General features: G+C 32.0%; 1 protein-coding gene across 2 annotated transcripts in view; it reads right to left on the reverse strand.

Annotated features, from left to right (window-relative positions):
• Positions 1–8,788: 8,788 nt before the first annotated feature.
• DENND1B (DENN domain containing 1B) overlaps positions 8,789–21,213 on the reverse strand; it is a 311,786-nt gene continuing 299,361 nt past the window's right edge. For both annotated transcript variants that reach the window (XM_023501849.2, XM_003767552.4), the window contains exons 20-22: positions 15,815–15,894; positions 14,560–14,776; positions 8,789–13,804 (exon numbers count right to left, since the gene is read on the reverse strand). In XM_023501849.2, coding sequence (XP_023357617.1) covers positions 13,259–13,804; positions 14,560–14,776; positions 15,815–15,894 — 843 coding nt within the window. In that variant the 3' untranslated portion in view covers positions 8,789–13,258. The remainder of the gene's footprint in view (positions 13,805–14,559; positions 14,777–15,814; positions 15,895–21,213) is intronic.

Consider the following 21,213-nt stretch of genomic DNA (forward strand, 5'->3'; position numbering starts at 1 on the left):
AGGACTCTAGATATAAAAGCCATTCAAAGTCACTGAAATTCCACCAGAAGAATGCAGAGTCTAAGGGCAGCTAGTTGGTGCAGTGGATAGAGCATCAGTCTTGAAGTCAGGAAGATCTGAGTTTAAATTTGACTTCAGACACTTAACACTTCCTACCAGTGCAACCCTGGGCCAGTCACTTAACCCCAATTGCCTCAGGAAAAAAAAAAAAAAGAATCCAGAGTCTGGCTCCAATACAAAGTTCCAATGTAGGAAGTAGGCCAGAAGAATGAAAAGCATCCAAAGCAAAACACACACACACACACACACATAAATAACAAACCAGACTGCTACTATAAAGAATGAAGATGGTGAGTTATAAAATATCCCAAACCAGTTGAAGCATTTAATACAAAATTCCTACAAGCAAATTCTCAGAGAAACAGGGCTTATCCCAAAGAATCAATTTTTTAAAAATTGAAGCAAGAGCAAAGACAATTACTTGTTGCTTGATTCTAGCCTCTGCCTTAGTTTCTGCAATTATAACATAGAAATAATAGCACCTATCTTGCAGGCCTTCTTGCGAGGATCAATGAAATAAAACTTGTAAAAGCATTTAGCACTGTTCCTAACACACAGTGGATATTACATAAATCTTATTCTCTGCCTTCTGCCCATTTTCCCACCTTTCTCTTCTCTTCAATTTAATAAGTCTTCATCAAAGTTATTGATATATAGGTTAGACATAAAGATATCTGGAGGCCTTTAACTAGAGTCCTCCTTCTAAGTTAATATTGAGCATCCAAATAGTTTCTCTAACATTAATTCATTTCTCATCTGAAAAGAATTTCTTGATTAGCAAACTAGGGGAATGCTATGAAGAGAGTATATTTGGATTTTGGCAAAAGTCTTTCATAATAGTATTATGGACACACTGGAGGAATATAGATTAAGATAATTATACTGGGTTTAGAATTAAGTCACTCTCCAAGTCCAAAAAACTTAATTTGTGGAGGCAATGTATTATGGGAAAAGTCCTAAAGTTGGAATTAGAGGACCAAATTTAATTTCCCAATTTTGTTACTTACTTATATTAGGAAAGTTCTTTCATGGCCTTTACGTCTTTGTAATATTAGTTTAGGCTACATAAATACTAAGAAACTTACACCTTCCAATCCCTCATCTACAAGGAGTCTGCCGTCAAGCTGTAGTAGTTCTTTGTAGGATGTTACAGTCTTAGGAATTATATTATTGCCTTAGATGATGTCATAGAAAGCATGATTATTGTATCTATATATGATAAAAAAAACTAGAAGTGACAGCTAATATATTGGCTAATAATTGGCATCTATCTAGATAGATAGTCTGGAAGGATGTGCTGATGTTAATTAGGTGAAATTTAATAGGGGCAGCTATGTGGCATAGTAAATAGAGTTACAGATATGGATCTAATACTTAATCCTGCCTCAGAAACTTACTAGCTACTCAATCTTCAACAAGCTACTTAACTTCTCTCATCCTCAGCTTCCTTAATCTGCAAAATGGGGATGATAATTACACCTACTTATTAGAATTATTATAAGGATCACATAATATATAATACAAATTTTAAAGTGATACACAAATATTATTGGTTCAAAAACAGCAATAAAAATATAGGCCGAGAGTTACCTACATAATCATTCTCATCTTTGTAAACTAGCTCTACTTAGCACAAGAATCTTAAAACTTTAAAGAATCTCACTTTACAGAAAAGGAAACAAAACTCAGAAGTGAAATGACAACATAACTACACATAAATAACTGCTGGATAAATTTTCTCTTCTAATAATTATTTTTAAAGTAACTCTCAAGGAATCTAGAAATGTTCTCTTAATTATCTATTAATAATCATGCCCCTCTATGTGGATCATCTGTTTCACATGATGACATTTTTTGAAATCACAGTTACTAATATTTTATACTGTATTGGAGATCCTAGGAATAGTAATAAGAGATAAGATAGAAGAAATCAGAATAGAGTATGAAATAATAAAACCATTACTTTTGCAGATGATATGATAATATACTTGGAAACCCACAAAGACTCAATTAAAAAGTTAAGCAATTAGTAATTTTAGTACTTAACAAAGTAATAGAATATAAAGTAAATCCCCATAAATTATCATCATTCTCATATATCACAAAAGCCTGCAAAAGATAGCAAGAGATATACCATTTAAAATAAGTCACCTCCCAAAACAAACCCAAGAACTATATAAACAAGACTATCAAATACCTTTTTATATCAATAAAATTTAAATTCAAATTTAAACAACTGGATAAATATTAATTGTTCATGGGTAGGTAGTGCCAAACTAATTTATATATTTAATGCCATCTCAATTAAAATACCAAAAAATTTTTACCCAATTAGAAAAAAAAGCAAAATATATTTGGAAAAAAAATCAAGAATCTCAAAGGAAGTAATAAAAAAAAAGTAAAAGAAAAAGTTTTAGCAGTATCGGATCTTAAAGTATATTATAAGGCTGTAATTATCAAAACTATCTGGTAGTTAGAAACAGATCAGCTGAACAGATTAGACATACAATTTATGGCAGCAAATAAATATAACATTTAATAAGTGTAAAGATTTAAGTTAGGGGAATAACAGTTCATTATTTGGTAAAAATTGTTGGCAAAACTATAAAATAGTTTGGTAGAAACAGCACAGAAACTGAGCACAGACCATTATCTTATACTATTTACCAAGATAAGATCAAAATAGATATGTGACCTATATTTAAAAAGAGATATAAGAAAATTTGAACATGGACTATATTACCTATCAGACTTCTGAATAGGTGAATAATTTATGAATAAACAAAAGATAGAGCCCTGTGAAATGTGAAATGGCAAATTTTGATCACATTAAAATTTTTAAAATTGTTCAAATAAAACAAGTGGCCAAAACTAAAAGGAAAATTGGGGTGGAGGAGGAAACTTCATAGACAAATTTTCAGATAAAGGTCTCATATTTCACATATATTAAAAACTGTCAAATCTATCAAAAGATATGGATATTTTCCAATAAAGAAATCAAAACAATTTATAGTCATAAGAAAAATGCTCTGAGTCATTATTAATTGGGGAAAATAAAGTAAAACCTTGGAATATCATTTTATACTTATCAGCTTGAGTAAAATGATTACTGGGGAAAGTGACAAATGTGGGATGGAATGGGGGCAAAGTGGGACATAAATTTATGTTGGTACTGTGAACTGATCAAAAATTTGGAGAGCAACCTGGAATTATGCCAAAAGTTATGAAACTACTTTATCGTGGGGCATCTAGATGGCACAGTGAATAAAGCATCAGACCTGAGTTCAAATTCAGTCTTAGACATTTAATACTTTTTAGCTGTGTGATTCTGGGCAGGTCACTTAACCCCAATAAATTACCTTGCCAAAAAGAAAAAAAAAAAGTACTTATACCCTTTGACTCAACAAACCACTACCTGTCCTATTTCCAAAGATAATTAAAAGGGATAAAGAACCTAAATATTCTAAAATATAGCAGTTCCCTTTGTGATGGCAAAGAACTAAAAATTTTGTGGATGCCCATCAATTGGGAAAAGGATGAACAAGTTGTGTTATGTGATGGTGATGGAATACTACTGTACTATAAAAAATGATGAGGTGAATAATCTCAGAAAAACTTGGACAGATTTGAGTAAAATAATGAAAAGCAAAATGAGCAGACCAAGAGAATATTCTATATAGTAAATATTGTTTTAGGAACAATTTTGAGTGACTAAATCATTTTGACTATTATAAATACCCAAATTAACTAAAAGGGACATATGAAGAAAGATACTATCTGCATTCTAAGAAAGAACTAAAAAGTAAAAGTATATATATATATATATATATATATATATATACATTATAAATATGTATATATATATATATATATAGAATAGTTATATACACACACAAACACACATTTTGTCTAATAGTAGCCATCTCTAAAGTGAAGGAGAAGGGAAGAAAAAAAGGGGAAAAAAGAAAGTTACATGATATATTTAAAAGGAATAGCAAGTGGTTCATAATAGATTTGCAGTTTCATGAATAATCATCTTTTTTCTATTCTAATGTTATGGAATTGCTTGTTTTATTTCTTAAGTTCAAAATAAATGAAATAAAAAAGAACACGTTGGAGAAAATGTTGGTATTGCAAACTAAACTTTGAAATGTGGAAAAAATGACAATTTTGAATACTTTTGAATACTTGATTTCCCCAAAACATAAATTGTAAAGAAGTGTATGAAACTTGTTATATCTTATTGCAAAAGATACCCTGCATCACAGTGAAGTTTAATAAGATCTTTAATTCATACTGTTAGAATATATATTATGCCCTTTAAAGAAACTGACTTTTTATAAGCAAAGTAAAGAGCATTCTGGGGTTAGCTAATTTCATGATTCACGCACTGAAGATTCATTTTAGAAATGAGTATCAAGGCTATACAGCAGGATATTTAAAAGCATCTGGTAAGAGAGTATAGGAGAAGCCAGAGAAGAAAGACAGCGTGAGGAAAGATGTTACAGGAGTTGAGCAGCTGCACCATGGTGATTAATCAGGTCTCTGGGGACATTTGTGCAATATGTGAACCAGGACTAGACTGAGCATAGAAGGCTAGTTTCATAGGCAACCTCTGGTCTAGAAATTAAAAAAACTTTCAAGTGAGTTTGGTGAGTGATCACACTCCTAAGAACTGCAAAAAAAAGAGCAAAAGTCTTTTTAGCTTCTTCTTCACCTCCTTTTTGTCTCCTTTAGGTGGATGCAACATGGTCCCTGGATTTATTTCTTTACATTGCTTGAATTTGACTTAGTTTCACTTCATATAAACCCTATGTTCAAACTTGAAGTGTGGTAAATGGCTTTGTACATGGGTGGATTAGAGAGGGAATTAATGGAAAACACAGTGGCTATCTGAAATAAAATAGAAATTATAGTTTCTGATCAATGCTAGAGGAATCTACTCTAGCTAGAAAGTTCAAGCTAGAATTTAATTAATATTAATATGTATGTTGATAATATATTTATATCAGCAAAGGAAGGAATCTTTTGTGAACTAGAACTCCTAATGAAAAACCATGACTTTATCTAGCTGGTATCTGAAAGTACAGATGACTGGGAACAAGGAAAGCTTGGGGCTCCCATCTCCACAAAGGGAGGAGACAGAATAAATCCCGTCTCTGCGTTGACTTAAGTAGATGGAGACAGGCATATTTTGGGAAGATTCTGTTCCTACCACTTGAAACAAGTGACAAGAATTTTGCTGCCAGCCAGGTAGTTTTGGTTTCCATGGTGACATCTAGGGGTTATAAATATATAAAAAGGCATATTATATACTTTGTACATTTTGAATAAGTTTGTGCATTTGAATAAGGATTCTGAAACTTGTAATAGTTTATTTTAAAATTAAATTATATTTTCCAAAAGAAACAAAGTTAGAAATAGCAGTAAGTCCATTGTTCCCACCCAGTTTAGCTCACAGAAACCTAGTAACCTACAAAATAAATGAATATTGTACATAGATATACAAGATTACCTTAACTTGAATTAACTGGTACAGGAGTGATTAAACAAAAGGGAATCACCACATTACATAATATCCTAAAGGGGAGGAAAGGAAAGTAGTTGGCTCAGATAGACATCTCACACTATCCAGAGTGGTGCTGTTGGCCATGATAATTTTGCCACTAGATCAGTCAGAATGAGGTGAAAAGTGCCATGTTGAAGTCATTTGTATATTGTCAAACAGAAAGAAGTCCACTAAACCACTCATAAAGATCCTCTAGAGGTTGCACAGACTTAGCTTTAAAATGTAATATTATCTAGATTTGATTGTACTTCTTTTACTTATTTTGCTAAATATTTTCCAATTACATTTTGATCGGGCTTAGGGCACCCCTAGAGATTGTTGTGGACCACATGTGGTCAACGACTGACATTTCTGTTGAAGAGTATATGGAGGAGAGTAAAGTATGAGAACACAGGGCAGATAGGAAGCAGCCAGGTTACGAAGGGCCTTAAAAGCCAGCGGATTGTGTATGTGATCCTAGATGTCTAGAAAACCACTGTTGGACTTGTACTTGAGGTAACAGAGTAGAAGGGGGACTGCGGTGGTGAGAAACTGGAGACAAGGAGACCAACCAGAAAGCTATTGCAATAATACAGATATGAGATGATGATGGAGGCTGTGTCAAAGGAGATAGGTTGGCAGAGATGAGATGCTGCCAAGGTAAAACTGTCAGGACTTGGATAAGGGGGGATAAGAAAGTGAGGAATTGAGGACTGAGAGTCTAGATGAAGAGGATGCAGTCCTGGAAGGAAGTTAGGAAGAGAGGAGATCAATATTGGCCATGTTGACTTTAAGATGTCTATGGGATACCTCATTCAAAATATGTAATAGACAGAAATGTGAGATTGGAAGTGAAGAGAGAGTTTAGAGATGATATAGAGATCTGAGAATAAGCTATATAGAGATGATACTTGAATTTGTGGGAGTTGTTCTCAACAAGTGAAATAGTATAATGAGCCTTGAGGGATACCCAAAGGTGCACTCCAATGGTCCATACAAATACAAAGGGTCCTTTTTATACCAAATCAAGTCTCACATGCAACATGAGTGGATTTTTGTCCTCATTGTGCACGATGTCTGCTCTATCACTATCACTCCCCCTCCCCTGATGCCTATCCCTCCCTGGGATTCTCTTCTCTACCACCGATATGAAAATATATTCCTCATTTTAGGGCTCAATGACTAGCACTCCAGTTCTATTTAATCATGTAACATACAGATTAGCTTTTATAAAAGAGTATTTATTTTTAAAAATATAGCAAGAACAAATATAACCTTTCTCTCAGCGTACTCGGGGGGAATGATCCTCCTATATGCTACCCTAGTGTCTGAGGAGGAAGATTAGGCTCACAGTTTAGATCAGTTCCTGCCAAGCATTATTCTCACTAAATTCAAGTTCAAAGTCCCCTGGAGGTGGAACCTTACTCCCTAGGGCTTCTCTACTGAGCCGGCTACAATACTTGTCCTGGATTTCTGGACCTCTGAATGCCCATGACTCAAAATCATGCTTTGGAGACCCCACTCCCTACACTAAGAATAGAAAAGAATTAAAGGAAAGGCCAAAGCCTTAACCCCTTTGCTTGGTCTATATGGCCTCAAAGGGGAAGGGACAAGGTGAGACTCTTTACCTTGTAATGTCAATGAAGCAGTTCTTTGCCTTCAGACAGGCATGCAGAAAAAAGCATTGTTAACATCCTTTGACTTCAAAGCCTTTCACACATAGCTGCAGTATTATAACAGTTGGCCTGTTGATTGTAGGTTGTGTCTATGATTTCTTGACTGTATCTAAACCTAATTGGCTTTTCATGGGCATCAAGAACCATACTATCCAGGGACAAAAGTAATAGAATTTTCATGAGATTTGTCCATCTTTATAAGAATAATCAGTCATTTAGTAGAGGCTTCATCACCAAAAGCTTTGTCATAGACAAATTTTATTTCATGTTACAATGTTGGGGCACTTTATGGCAAGATGTTCACCCAAAATTTGCATTTACATTTAAAATTCCACAGCAGTCACTAATATATATATATATATGTGTGTGTGTGTGTGTGTGTGTGTACATACAAATATGTATGTGTAGATATAAACACATATATGAATATGTGTATATATGCACGCACATGTATATGCATACATATACTTACTATTATATACGTATATATATATATATGCACACATTATGTTACAGATAGTAGTCAAAGGTCTGGTTTGCAATTTTGGAGATGATTTATATTGAAATCTATAGGATGCAATAGCAATGAATCAAATCTTAATGCTAGGTGCAAATTTTCATAAATATCTGTGACTAACAACAGGTCAAGGGGATGTGCAGATGTTAATTTATTTTTTAAAGTTTACTCAAAACAATTCTATTTTTAAATAAAAAAGCTATTGAAACATTCAATTTGGTGCCTATAATTCAGTTCTCTACAGTGGACCTTTTCCAAAGTTTCATAATGAGAAGATAACCCTGAAATCTCAAAGGTTACTGCTTGTGAGTAAGGTCTATGGTGATCTACAAAGTCTTCAAGAAGTAAGTAATATCAGTATAGTTGGCTGGCATTCTTGGTCTCCATTATCAGAGGTCCACTGATCTAAGTTTAAGAGGCCAATCATCAGAAGGCTGTTCAGATATAATAAATATTTTAGCCAAGCGAAACACAAGAGATGAGGCTTGATGGAAGGGGAGGAGGTTGATATCTGTTTTAGTGAGATATTATCTAAATTCAAGAAATCTTAGATCCTACAAAGTGTTGATAATTGTAACAAAGAGATTTGTTACATAATAAGGACTTGTTATCCACAATGCTAGGAACCTTTTTTGAAGTTAATATAGGTTTGCATTTTTAGCAATAGTTCAGCAGAATAATAAACCTATATATACTATGAATGGCTTTTTAAGCAGACTACTAGTATGTTGTGATATGGGAGTACAATATATATATACATATATATGTACATATGTATACATATATTTAGTGCATTTTCTAGGCACATGTACGTATTTTTGTATTTTTCTAAGGTTAGAGTCACTGAGTCCAGGACTTGAGTGGACTTAAATCAGTATCATAGGACTGCTGTGGTCATATAGGTCATAACTGAGGTCCAGTGTTAAGATTCATTATTTCTAATAATTCAGAATTTAAGGTTTTTAAATTATCATTTAAACAATAAAAGATTTTTTAAAACTAAATATATTTTACACATAGATTCTTGAATGCAAAACACTGAAGTGAAACAAAAAAGATTATCTTAATTATACAGTACCTGATTTGTTTGTTTGGTGTATTTGCATATTGCATCCAGAACTACAGATTTTCCACAGTGCTTTTTTACCTTATTCAAGTATAATAAAAGTAGGAATCTATAGAAGCTCTAGGGTTAAACAAACTGTACATACATACAAGAAAAATTCACCTAATTTACAGAGAATCAAAAAGTATAAGCAATGCCCTTTATGAACCTTAGCAAAGACATATCACAATAAGGGATGTCACAATCTGAATATGTGTTCATCGCCATAAAAATACTATGTAATTTAGATGGTGCAGAAATGAATAATTTGCTTAGGAATTACCTGACAAATACAGCAATTAGAATCTTAAATGTACATTTGATTAAGCATATTTGTTACAAAGTATAATACTTTTTGATTCATGGTACTAAATGTATTAATCTTAGGTACATTATTTTCTTATTGCATATTTTCCTGTTGCTAAGACCATTATTACACCACAATGTGAGGCGCATATTAATTTTAAATAAATGACAACATCTTGTCTACCAACAACATACATCACATACTTTTCTTCCATAATCACAATGAACAATGCTACATATATTTGTACATAACTGAAAAACGTGACCTTTATCTTCTAGAAAACAGATCTATGTTTTTGTTTCAACTAAATTATTAAAGAAAAAATATTGCACAAAATCCTATTAATTTTAAAATCTAATACACTTCCCTATAAAGCCACATAATTTCCTATTACAACTAGATCAAAATATTAAATTGTTCAAAAAAGCAACACCATCTCTTAAAAAAAAAAAAGAAACATTATTATTGGAATCTAGATGGGAAAAGTGGCAATACTGATACAAGGATTTTTTTGAAAATATTCCCTACCTTAGAAGTGTATATGAGGGAATGTTCTTTGTGTATGTGTCTGTGGGTTCTTTGTTTTGGGCAATAAAACCTGAATTTAACATTCTTGAATTTATTTTCTGATTTACCAAGGAGCAAGGTGTTTCAAAATGAACAAAAACAAGAACAAAACCAAAATAGCTGATTTTAGGGTAGCTAATTTGTTTAGAATAATAAGACATATTTTAAAAAACAAATAAACTTATATTGTGTCTTTCTTGGTAAATATAACTTTTGCCTTTGTTATAAATCTACCCAGTTTTCCAAAAAAACGATGCAATTCAATGGCATTCCCGAAGGTATATAGTAAGACTACTACAGTATTAAGTAAAAATTATGCATCAGATAAAGGGATGAATGTGTTTTTTACTGATAGACTAAGAGGCAATCCATAAAAAAGGGAACCTCTATTAATTTGAATTTGTCATATTGACATAAAGACCAACAGCAGGTCTCTTTTTCTTGATTAAACTTTTACAATAATTTAGTACAATTTGTGTTAAAAAGATATTCTCATTCAATAGACTTTAATGACAGTCTTGGAAGTCAACATTATAGTAGCATATTATACCAAAATGAGTGCTTAAAGCTGGGAAAACCTTCTAAAGATCTTTAGTCACAAGATTCTTTAGTTTGATCATTTACAGAAGCCTTTCCCTACTTTTTTTCTGAGAAAACTTTGAACCTTTTAGTGACTTCTACACAAAATACAATTTTTAAAAATTGATGATCACACTTTTTAGATAAATTAATGCTTATTAGATAAAATTAATATTACCTTAAGGATATGAAATACTTTTCATTTTACCTTAGACTGCAAATTCCTTGAGGGCAACGATTGTCATCAGTACAATTTTATAAATTCTCCACAGTCTAGCAAAATACCTTACACATACTTGGTACTCAAATAATATTTACTGAATGACTGAAATGTTAAATATTTAATCACAAAAGAAAATCCTGTTCTATATTTATAACTTTACATAAGTAAAGATATACTCAAAAAGATATAATCATTAAATGTGTCACTTCTTTTTAAAACAAAATTACAGTTTCTAAGTCTGCCATTTTCCTGTTTCTAATTTTCCTTTCCTTCCTCTTTCCTCTTAAATACAGTATATCTGATAACAGGACAATTGGATCAAAGTCTAAAACATACAAAACTCTGTGTGGACATCAATTAAATAATGGCCAAGACTTTGCTGAGGAAGAATAGCAAATTCAAAAGGGAATTCGTGGTAGGCAATAAAATCCTAATTTCTCTAAAAATTCTTTCATGGCAATTTTCTTCAATAGAAGAGAGAAATTTATAAATTCAATTTCGATTTTATCATCAATCATCAATACTTTTTAAAAAACAAGAAAAAAAGAAGAAATTAAGATTAGTTTATTTCCTGGACTATTGTTATTAAATTACCTACAACATTATGAAGACATACTGACTACATGAATATAGGTATAAATTAATGGCTTGAAATACCAGTGTTGACTACTTTTTTGGCTATTTTGGCAGTAGCAAAGGATTTAAAATTTATGAACAACTATCAATTTTATGTTTTAAGTAAGGCACAAATTTTAGCCTTTAAAAATCATTGAAACTAAAAAAAATAACTTATACAATCTTAAAAATGTACCTTAAATCATTTAATCAAATATGTAATTTAGATATTTATGGCAAAACATTTTTCAGCAAAATGATCACATTTTTATAACTGCCCACCTTGTACAATGACTGAAGGATTTAGGAGGCAAACATAGGTCAAATACACTTATGGTTCATGTAATTAAGCAAATGGAGGAAAACAAATTTTGTATATTCTATAGTTCAGTTTTTTTATAAGGTTCAGAGATGTGAATGATTTCTAAAGTAATACTTTATGTCAAAATTCATTTTTAAGAATTATCACAGTTAACTTAGGTGATGAAATTTACTAATCAGAGGTAATCACTGGGCAATTCTACAATTCTTTTTTCTTAAATTGTTATATTGCATATAACTTTAATAAATTATAATAAAATTTGGAATGAGCAGATTAAGACAGTATTTGATAAATAAAGCCTTGAGTTTTTGTATTATAAAAAGATATTTCAAAAAAAATTTTTTCTTCATAAAAGGTACTGTGTACATATTATTCTCTCCATTTGAAACCTAAATGGATATAAAAATGTCCACTGTAATTTTGGAGTGTGGATGGGGAAAAAAACAACAATTTTTTTTTCCTCAAATGTTTTGATTGATGTTTTTGCTCAAATGGCATGATTTTTTTTAGTTTTTAAAAAGGTCTTTGGTAACTAAAAAATGTACTTAAGAAATCAAGCATACATGGAAAAAGTATTCCCTTAATAAATATTTCATAGTGAAGGTCTAATATTAGACTGCCTCTTAAAACCCTTCCAAGTAAACTGTTTATCTTTTCCTAAAAATACTGTCCCATTCTTTTTCTTTCTAATGATATCCTTGTGTATAATATAAAAAAGCTGCAAAATTTAAACATAACATTTCACTACTTTTTCTAGCTGTACTTTTGGATTTATCCTATTACTATGAAATAGTTCATTATTTCTTTTCAAAATCCAAGAAGATGTTAAACCTAATTCAAAATTTCAAAATCCAGAAAAATGTTAAAATTGAAAGTAAATAGTATTCAAAAGATTGGCAAATAATGATAAAATGAACATAGTCTATAAATTAGTTTATACCATATTTCCCTTTCTCAAGACTCCTAGATAGTAGAGATGTACATGGGGGCAGAGGAAACTAAAGTGTCTCAGTTGTAAACAGAAGTTCATTCACTTCACATTATGTTTCAGCACTTCATATACTGAATAAAAGGTAAGCTCGTACCTTTCAAATTTTTGGAAGACATGGCCTTATTTTTCTTTCTATAAATCACATGCAACATTTCTATGAGATTCTTTTACTTTAGAAAAAGTGCTTTTGGCCCTTGACACAATGCATAAAAAGTCATTATTGCTCTTCAGAACATTTGCCTTCCAAGACAAGTATAGTCTTATAAATGACTCATGATTATTGTGTAATATTTAATATAGGCTTAAGATTAAGGCAATTTGCTGATCAGTATTTTAAGAATTTCAGGCTCATTTTATAACAACTTGTTCAGCTCATGCTCAACCAAATGGATGCAGTACTAATTGATTATCTGAAAGTTATATATGTTTCCCTCTGGATAAATGAAATGGATGACATTAAGCACCATATTCCAGGGGCAATCAATTAAATATGTAGACTCAACAAACTAGTACCTGATTTAAGAATACAACAGCACTGTTGGCTTTATCTTTAAGACTTTGAATAAACAAATCAATAGATGAAATAGCCATTAAATTACTGAACAGGCAAAATTCATGTACCAACGCAAACTATTTCAAAATTATAAGACTTATGATTCCTACAAAACTTGTTTAACATATAACTTGAAAGTCTAAGAGGATTCCTTATGAACCTTTGAAGAAAGTGATCTCCTCTTTGACAATCAACTTAAGCTTTATTTCCACTGCTGTTATCCTCTGAAATATTTAAACCATGATGGAATGCAGATGTCATATGACATAATGTCACTACTTCATGAAGTAGTCCAACATCTCCAGAAGTTTCCTTTACTTCGTTCCCATCTTTTTCCCAAGGAACTAGTGTAGATAGGTGTCGTCTAAGGCGGAGATCAAGTTGATCATCTGAGGTATGGCTTAGTGTTTCATTATTGTCAGTTTTTCCTTGGAAAGGACTATTTGTTTGTAAATCTTCTGAAGAATCAAGTTGTAAAATTGATTCTACAGGAGAAGTTGAATTTACCACCATCACTGGGCAATTCACATTGTTGGCACTAAGGTGTTTTTCACCATTTTCCTCTTTCAGAATGAAGAGAGATTCTGTTAAACCAGCAGAAGAAGCATGTTTCTTTGGAGATGGTGGGAGATGTTTTCCACGGAGAGCACTATCATCCTGACCAAGGTTCCATTCAGCTTGATCATCAGAATTGCTACAAAGTACAGCCAGATTACTCTCACTAGGTGCATTGGATTTGTTCTGAAAGAATATACAATTGAAGACATAAATTTATTTTTTTTAAAGAAAACTTCATAGTTTTTCCCTGGCATTTTAAAAACTTTAAAATAAATGTTCAACTCTATGAAGAATGTGACTGAAGTTAACTAAATTCTTTTAAATTTCTCTATTAGTATTAATAGGAATGAAACAGAAGTTTAGTTTCCAAGCCCATTCTACTTTTGAACTTCTCACCTTAGAACTTACACATTCAATGTCATATGGGGTAAACATCTGATCTTTTCTAGTACAAAGACTAAATACATAATATCATGTCTGCTAAATATTTTATAATACAGTACAATACTATTATTAATCTTTAAAGCAATAAAATGGGAAGTTATAAATAACTGTCAAAATCTGTTTGTATTAATATTTCTGGGAACTCCAGAACAACATACTTCATTTAAATATTTTCCCAAAGAAGAAAAAGTATAAAATAAATTGAAAGCTAATTTTTTTTGTTTGATTGAAAGAAGTCTAATTAGCAATAGTGGTGATTTGAACCAAGGAACCTACAAGGAATATCAACATTTGATAATTAAGCATAATTTTAGGTAATTAAATGGCAATATGTTTTTTGAAATATTGGCATTTTACCTAACACAGCTTAGCATAAAATGACTTTAAACAATCTACAGATTCTATCATAGGCCCAAACAAACACAGCATATGAAAAGTAGACTGTAAGTTGAAACATGAATTGCAAAAAGAAAAAAAAAAAAAAAAAGACTAACCGTAGGCTTGTAATCAATATCATCCATTGATCTAAAAAAATCCAGGCTCTTTGCAGCTGATAGCTTTCCTTGATCTGAGCTATGTGTACTCAAAGTATCAAGAATTTCTCCTAGTAAGTCCATTTCACCTGGATAATGAGTCTTTACTCTAGCTTCAACAGAATCATCACTTTCATAAAAATAAGCAGAAGCTTCCTCACTGTCTTCTGATGATAACCTAAAGAAAAAAAGAAGGCAGAACTGAAGGTATGCAAAAACATGTTTCTAGATTACAAAATCTGGATGTAAACAACTTTTTGATTAATTATAATATTCATGTTTGAATTTCGAATGAAAGAGTATCCATCAATTGAATCAAAAGATAGGAAAAATACACATTATGCCCCACAAGCAAAGTTTCAGAAGGACAAAGATTTTGATTTTTATAACAATTCAACCTTTGCTGATCTAATGAAATGGAAAATTAGACAGAAATTTTCCTACGGGATCAAGAATTTAGGTTCAAGAATGAAAATTTTCAACTATAATAAATCAATAAGTTTTTATTAATCATCAATCACTATCATAGGTTCTCAAGATACAAAAATGAAACACTTATTACTCTTAAGTAACAAACATCCCACAGGGAGAGACAAAACATAATTGAGAACACACAAAATAAAATACAACGTGATTTTGTCAGAGGAGCATTTAGCAATTATGAGAGAGTAGAAAAAATTCTTTGAACATAGTACCATTTGAACCGAGCTTTAATGTTAAATAGAGTATCTAAGAAGTAGAATTAAGGAGGAAATACATTCTAGAAAATATGGAATTCCTGTGTAAAGGGAAATGGAATGCTGTGTGTGAGGAACAAAAGTTAGTCATTTACCCAAGGATCTAGTCTATCTTTCTTCTTTCTTTTCTCTCCCATATTTTTTGGGATATTGAATCTATCTTGCTCAGGTTTGAAGTATAGCAGCCACTATGGCCTCATTCTGCTATCAATTGGCCCTTTAACCTGATACAATTCACTAGCAGACTTAAAGGGCAGATATTTGATTTGTTCTTGTCTTAGTGTAACTCAGAAGTCTCAATTCTGAGAGAACCACCAGCCTTAGTCTCCCCTAACAGAAATTATAGACACTTGCTTGGGAAGATCTAATGGTTAATAAGACTGTTTTGTACTATATTATCATCTTGAAATATCTACTAGGATCTAAAACATCACTTGCTTTAAGATCTCAAGTAACATGTCAACAAATAATTTACTCACTTGCTAGCTCTGTCCATGTCATCATCATCATCTTCAAACAGGACACAGTCAGTACTTTTAACTGGTCTTTTTAAGCATGCCTAAAAGTTATAATTAATAATAACTGATCAGTTTAAATATCATTTCTAGAACAATATCACTTTGAGGAAGAGCTGAAAAAAAATACCTATTCAAAGTTATTTATCAAGATTAGAGAATTGGGCAATTATTTTGCTGGTAATTTCATTATAAAAATACCTGAATACATATACATGTATACATAAATATACTCAGATATATATAGTTTATATATTATGTATATGTACATACACATTTTCTTCTTAACTTATAAACAGGACATGCAAATAATACATATCTATAACCAAGTATTTAAAAAGCACTATTGGAGGTAACTGATCAAAGTTCCTCAATTCAGAACCAGTGGGAAGTGTCCAATGAAGAAAACTGATAAGCAACTGGAAACCAGGAGTATCTAGAATGCTGCCTAGTGAATTATACCTCCACTTCTAAAACAGACAAATAAAAAAGCACTTATTTGTTTACAACGTGTAGGCACTATGTTAAGCTGAGAATACAAATAACAAAAAAGGAATGCCTTAGAGAGCTTACATTTAATTAAAGAAGACAATAAAAGGGACTGGAAAACGAAGTTGGGAGGGGTGTAGTGAGAATATGGCTCAGAAGTTGCACAGAGGCCTTGGTAACTTCAAGATAGAATAAAAGCTTGTCTACCAGAACCTACAGACATAAGAGCAGGATAAAACATTCTGATGGGAAGATGAGGATGATAGAGAGCAGATGGCATGCTCAAGAGATTGTCAGAAGTCTTTAAGAAAGGATTCATGTCATTATTTTATGTCATAATTCAAGAATTTATTTCATACTTATTACATTCAGAGTATTATACTAGACACTATGGATACGGAGACAAAAAAAAAAAAATATCCTAGCTCTTAAGTGCATTACATTGTACTGGTGCCCTTCCCTTCTCTCTCTCATTCCCCTACTTCCCTCCATTTTCCCTTGACCCCTCTTCCTCTCTCCACTCTTCATCCCCCTTTCTTTCTCCCCCTCCCCCTTTTATTTTCTCTCCCCTTCTCTTTCACCTTTCCCCTTCTCTTTCTCCCTCTTTTGTCTCTCAAGAATGAAGTTCAAGCTCCTCTATTTTGCACTAAATAGAGGGGAGGAGGAGGAGTGGAAGCAGGAAGAAGGGGAGAGGGAGAAGTAAAAGGAGAAGGAGAGAGGAAGAAGGGGAAAGGGAAGATGGAAGGAGGCAGGGGGAGGTGTGAAGACCGCATATTTTAAAATCAGCCGGAGTCAGGAATTCAGGTTAGGGGAAAATCATCAGTCTTTATTCTCAGTGAAGAAAGATCGGAGGTGGAAGAGAATGGGCAATAGCAATGTGTGCAGCTGAGTCAAGAAGCTAGCTAGCATCAGAGTCAAAGCAGCTAATTAAGCAGAGAATTGATAGGGTCAGATCTGTACTTTATAAATGAAATCTGATAGCTGGGTGAATGTTAGTAGAGAGAGAATGGATTGAGGAAACCAGATAGAAGGCTCTGCAACAGTCCAGGCAAGGGTTAGTGAGGGTGGATTATGGTAGTTAGGGCATTTTGATTTGATAAATGTTAAGGAAGTGGAATGAATAAGATTTGGCAAATGATTGAATATGGAGGTGAGGGAAAGTTAAGAATTGAGGCTGTCAAGATTAAAAGGGAAAAAGAAAGCTGAGAAATAATTTTTATAGACAGCGTTTCTGATAAAGGCCTCATTTCTAAAATATGTAGAGAATTAACTCAAATTTCTAAAAATACAAGTCATTCCATAATTGATAAATCAAAGGTTATAAACAAACAATTTTTAGATAAAGAAATCAAAGCCATTTCTAGTTACATGAAAAAATGTTCTAAATCATTATTGATTAGAAAAATGTAAATTAAGACAACTCTGAGGTACTACTACACACCTCTCAGATGGGCTAAGATGACAGGAAAATATAATGATAAATGTTGGAAAACTGGGACATTAATGTGCTTTGGTGGAGTTGTGAAATGATCCAACCATTCTGGACAACAATTTGGAACTATGCAAAACTGTGCATATCCTTTGATCCAGCAGTATCTCTACTGGATCTGTTTCCTAAAGAGATCATAAAAGAGGGAAAAGATATTTATAAGCACTCCTTTTTGAAGTGGCAAGAAACTGGAAACTGAGTGGAGTCCATCAGCTGAAAAATGACTGAATAAGTTATGGATTAATAATATGGAATATTGTCTAATATCACATTGATTATTTTGGGGGGAGGGGGAATGAAAGGAAAGGAGGAGAAAATTTTGGAACACAAAGTCTTGCAAAAATGAATATTGAAAACTATCTTTACATGTATTTGGAAAAATAAAATACTATTGAGAGAGAAAAATAAAAATAACCTTCTGAGAGATCAGTTAAAAAAAACGATTGAGGTTGAATCTTACTTTTTGAATCTGAGTAACTAGAAGGATAGTGGTTCCCTTACAGAAATAGAGAAGAAATGTAAGAGTAGGATTAGAGAAAAAGAAAATCAGTTCTGTTTCAGACATGTTGAATATGATACAACTTTGGGACATCTAAGTATAATTGTCAAATGGGAAACTGGAAATGTGAAGCAGGACCTCAAGAGAGACAAGGATTAAATATGTATATTTGGGATTCATCTGCATAAAGATGAATGATAGTTAATTCAATAGGAACTCAAGGGATCACACAGATACAAGAAAACAAAATGAAAAAGCCAACAACAAAAAAGGAAACAGATTCTCTCTTTTAAAAAAACTGATTATTAAATAGGAATAAAATCCATTGCTATCTGATGAACTACCTAAACTAAGTTCCTGAAACAGAGACAAATGATCACTCTTCTTTTTTGTTTGTGCTGGTGGAGCTTTGGGCTTTGGATGCTGGACAGCTGAAGGTTTTCAGATTTCAGGTTATCCTCAGAGGATTTCAAGGACTTTGATGAAGCTAACAATTCTCTGGGTGGGGCTGTTTTGCTGGATCTATTGCATGGAATGTTCTGATGTGGAAAAGATGAGGTGGTATTTACCCACAATTTCATTGATGAATAGAAAGAAGACTGATTATTGATTATTGATCTGTCATGGGATAAAACTACGTGGTACACTCAAACAGAGAACAGGACACAGATAATGAATCTGCAAAGTAGACTCAAAAATAACAGTCCAACAGGTAGCAAGAGAACAACAGTGAAGTGTCAAAAAAAAAAAAAAAAAACAAGGAAGAGAAACTATCAGAGTAGGGAAAATTAAGTTTCTAATCCTGTAAAGAGAAAAATTTAAAATGTGGACTGAGAAGAGACCATTGTATTTATTAATGTCAGGGAAGGAATGACCATGGCTGAAGAAACTAATTAAATTACAGGCTCTGTTTTTACTTAAATTGTCTATTTTAATCATTTGTTTGGCTAGTAGCCTGACTTTCTTAGAACCACTAGTTTATGACATTAAAGGATGATGACTTTGAATTTCAAAAGTATGTTTAAATTTTACTTTTTTATTTATCAGTGTATTGTGTAACTAGACTAGTAATTAATGCATAATACCAAAAAAAAAAACTTACTGGTATTTACAAAAGAATTAGAAATAAATGAATTAATAAATGAACTAATAATTACATCTTTTATATTATCAGTTTCTTACAATTTAATAGACTATATATTTTATAAACACAATTTAATAATTGATCTGTAAAATATTTATTGGACATCTATGGGACAATGAAGATCTTGGAAAAATCACTTGCCTACTTTGAAATGACATCAACACTGAAGAATGTATTGAATTCATCTGCACACTCTAATAACAGCAACTATTACAAATACACACATATATAATAAGTAATTGTTATATATCTGGTGAGGAATATTCAGGAGGTGAGAGAATTGCCTTTCTATTAATTTTAGGCACAGCACAACATAACTAAGTAAGCAGAAGAGAAGATAATTTTAAAATAAATAATGCCAAATAACCAATAGAGGAAAAAAGATTATAAGCTTAATGAACAAAAAACAACTTCAAAATAGTAGTGATAAAATTAATTCTCAAAAAATTGTGCCCCTATTTTGTGAGGCTTTTTTGTCCAAAATAGAAATTAGCTCTGAAAAATATGAAAATGAAAAATTTCAACTCATGTTATGACTGGACTATTTTTTCCAGCAAATTATTGAGGAGACAGTACTTTATGATGGAAAGAGACTTGGTTTTTGGAGTCTGAGGACTGGGGCTCAAATCCTGCCTCTAGCTGGTTACTCTCTGTGTCATGGTGAGCAAGTCCTTAACTTCCCTAAAATTCATTTTGCTGATGAAGGAGCTGAAGTTATGTTACATGTTACATGTTAATCTCCCTTCCACCTCTACATCTATAGTCCTCTATATGTGGCAGTGAAAAAATGTTAGATATGTTCAGGTGGATAACGTATTAAAACATTATACTAGGAAATACAATATGGGAAAATGACTCATTATAACTTTAAAATTAGAGGTCAGCAGAAGACTGGGATTGAATTAATTTACATTATAGAAAATTCACTGCATGTGGAGCTACGTATGTAAAAAATGAACAAAAATAACAAATCCATAGTAGCTCCCTTCAATAATTTTACAATTCACATTAATGAAATCATGAGTCCTAAAAATATCTACAAATGAGGGGAAAGACAATTTTAAAAGTTACAATAAGACAGGAAAAAGTTTCATTTATCTATTTGTGTTATATGGAGAATAATTAGGGGCAAGTATCAATGGAATGAACTATGTATTAGCAGAGATCATATTTAGTCAGAAAATAATTGTGTTACATACAGTAAAAACTCAAATTACAAAGTGTGTTATTATCTTTATGAGAGTCATTGAACACTTATACCATAAAATATCAACCAGAGAGTATCAACCTAATCAAAACACAGTACAGTATGAATTTGTAAATAGATAGCTTTTCTTTTAGAGTGCTAATATAACAGACAGTGAGGGAGGGACAGGAACAGATTGCAAGTGAAAAAAAAACAAAAAACAAAAGAAAAGCAGGGAGAAAAACATTCTTTACAAATGTTAAAAAGAATACTACAAATATTTTTTCAAATCTCTGCTGGATATGGAAGTTGCAAAATCTGTCAGAAATTTAGACAAACCTTCCACTTGCCTGTATACTCTAGTGTTTGCAGTTATTCTGTATTGTGAAGTGTATGCTATTTTTTTCATATATTTTATGAAAAGAGAGGATGTTTCCTCTCTAATCCAAATTATATTAACCTTTTTGTTTAAATTTATTACAAGAAACAAAATCCCTTTTTTGTTGCTTCTTAATACTATTGTCTCAACAGAATATAATGATATCAGTTGTATGTT

Source organism: Sarcophilus harrisii, chromosome 4 (assembly GCF_902635505.1).
Source record: "Sarcophilus harrisii chromosome 4, mSarHar1.11, whole genome shotgun sequence".
Taxonomy (NCBI): Eukaryota; Metazoa; Chordata; class Mammalia; order Dasyuromorphia; family Dasyuridae; genus Sarcophilus; species Sarcophilus harrisii.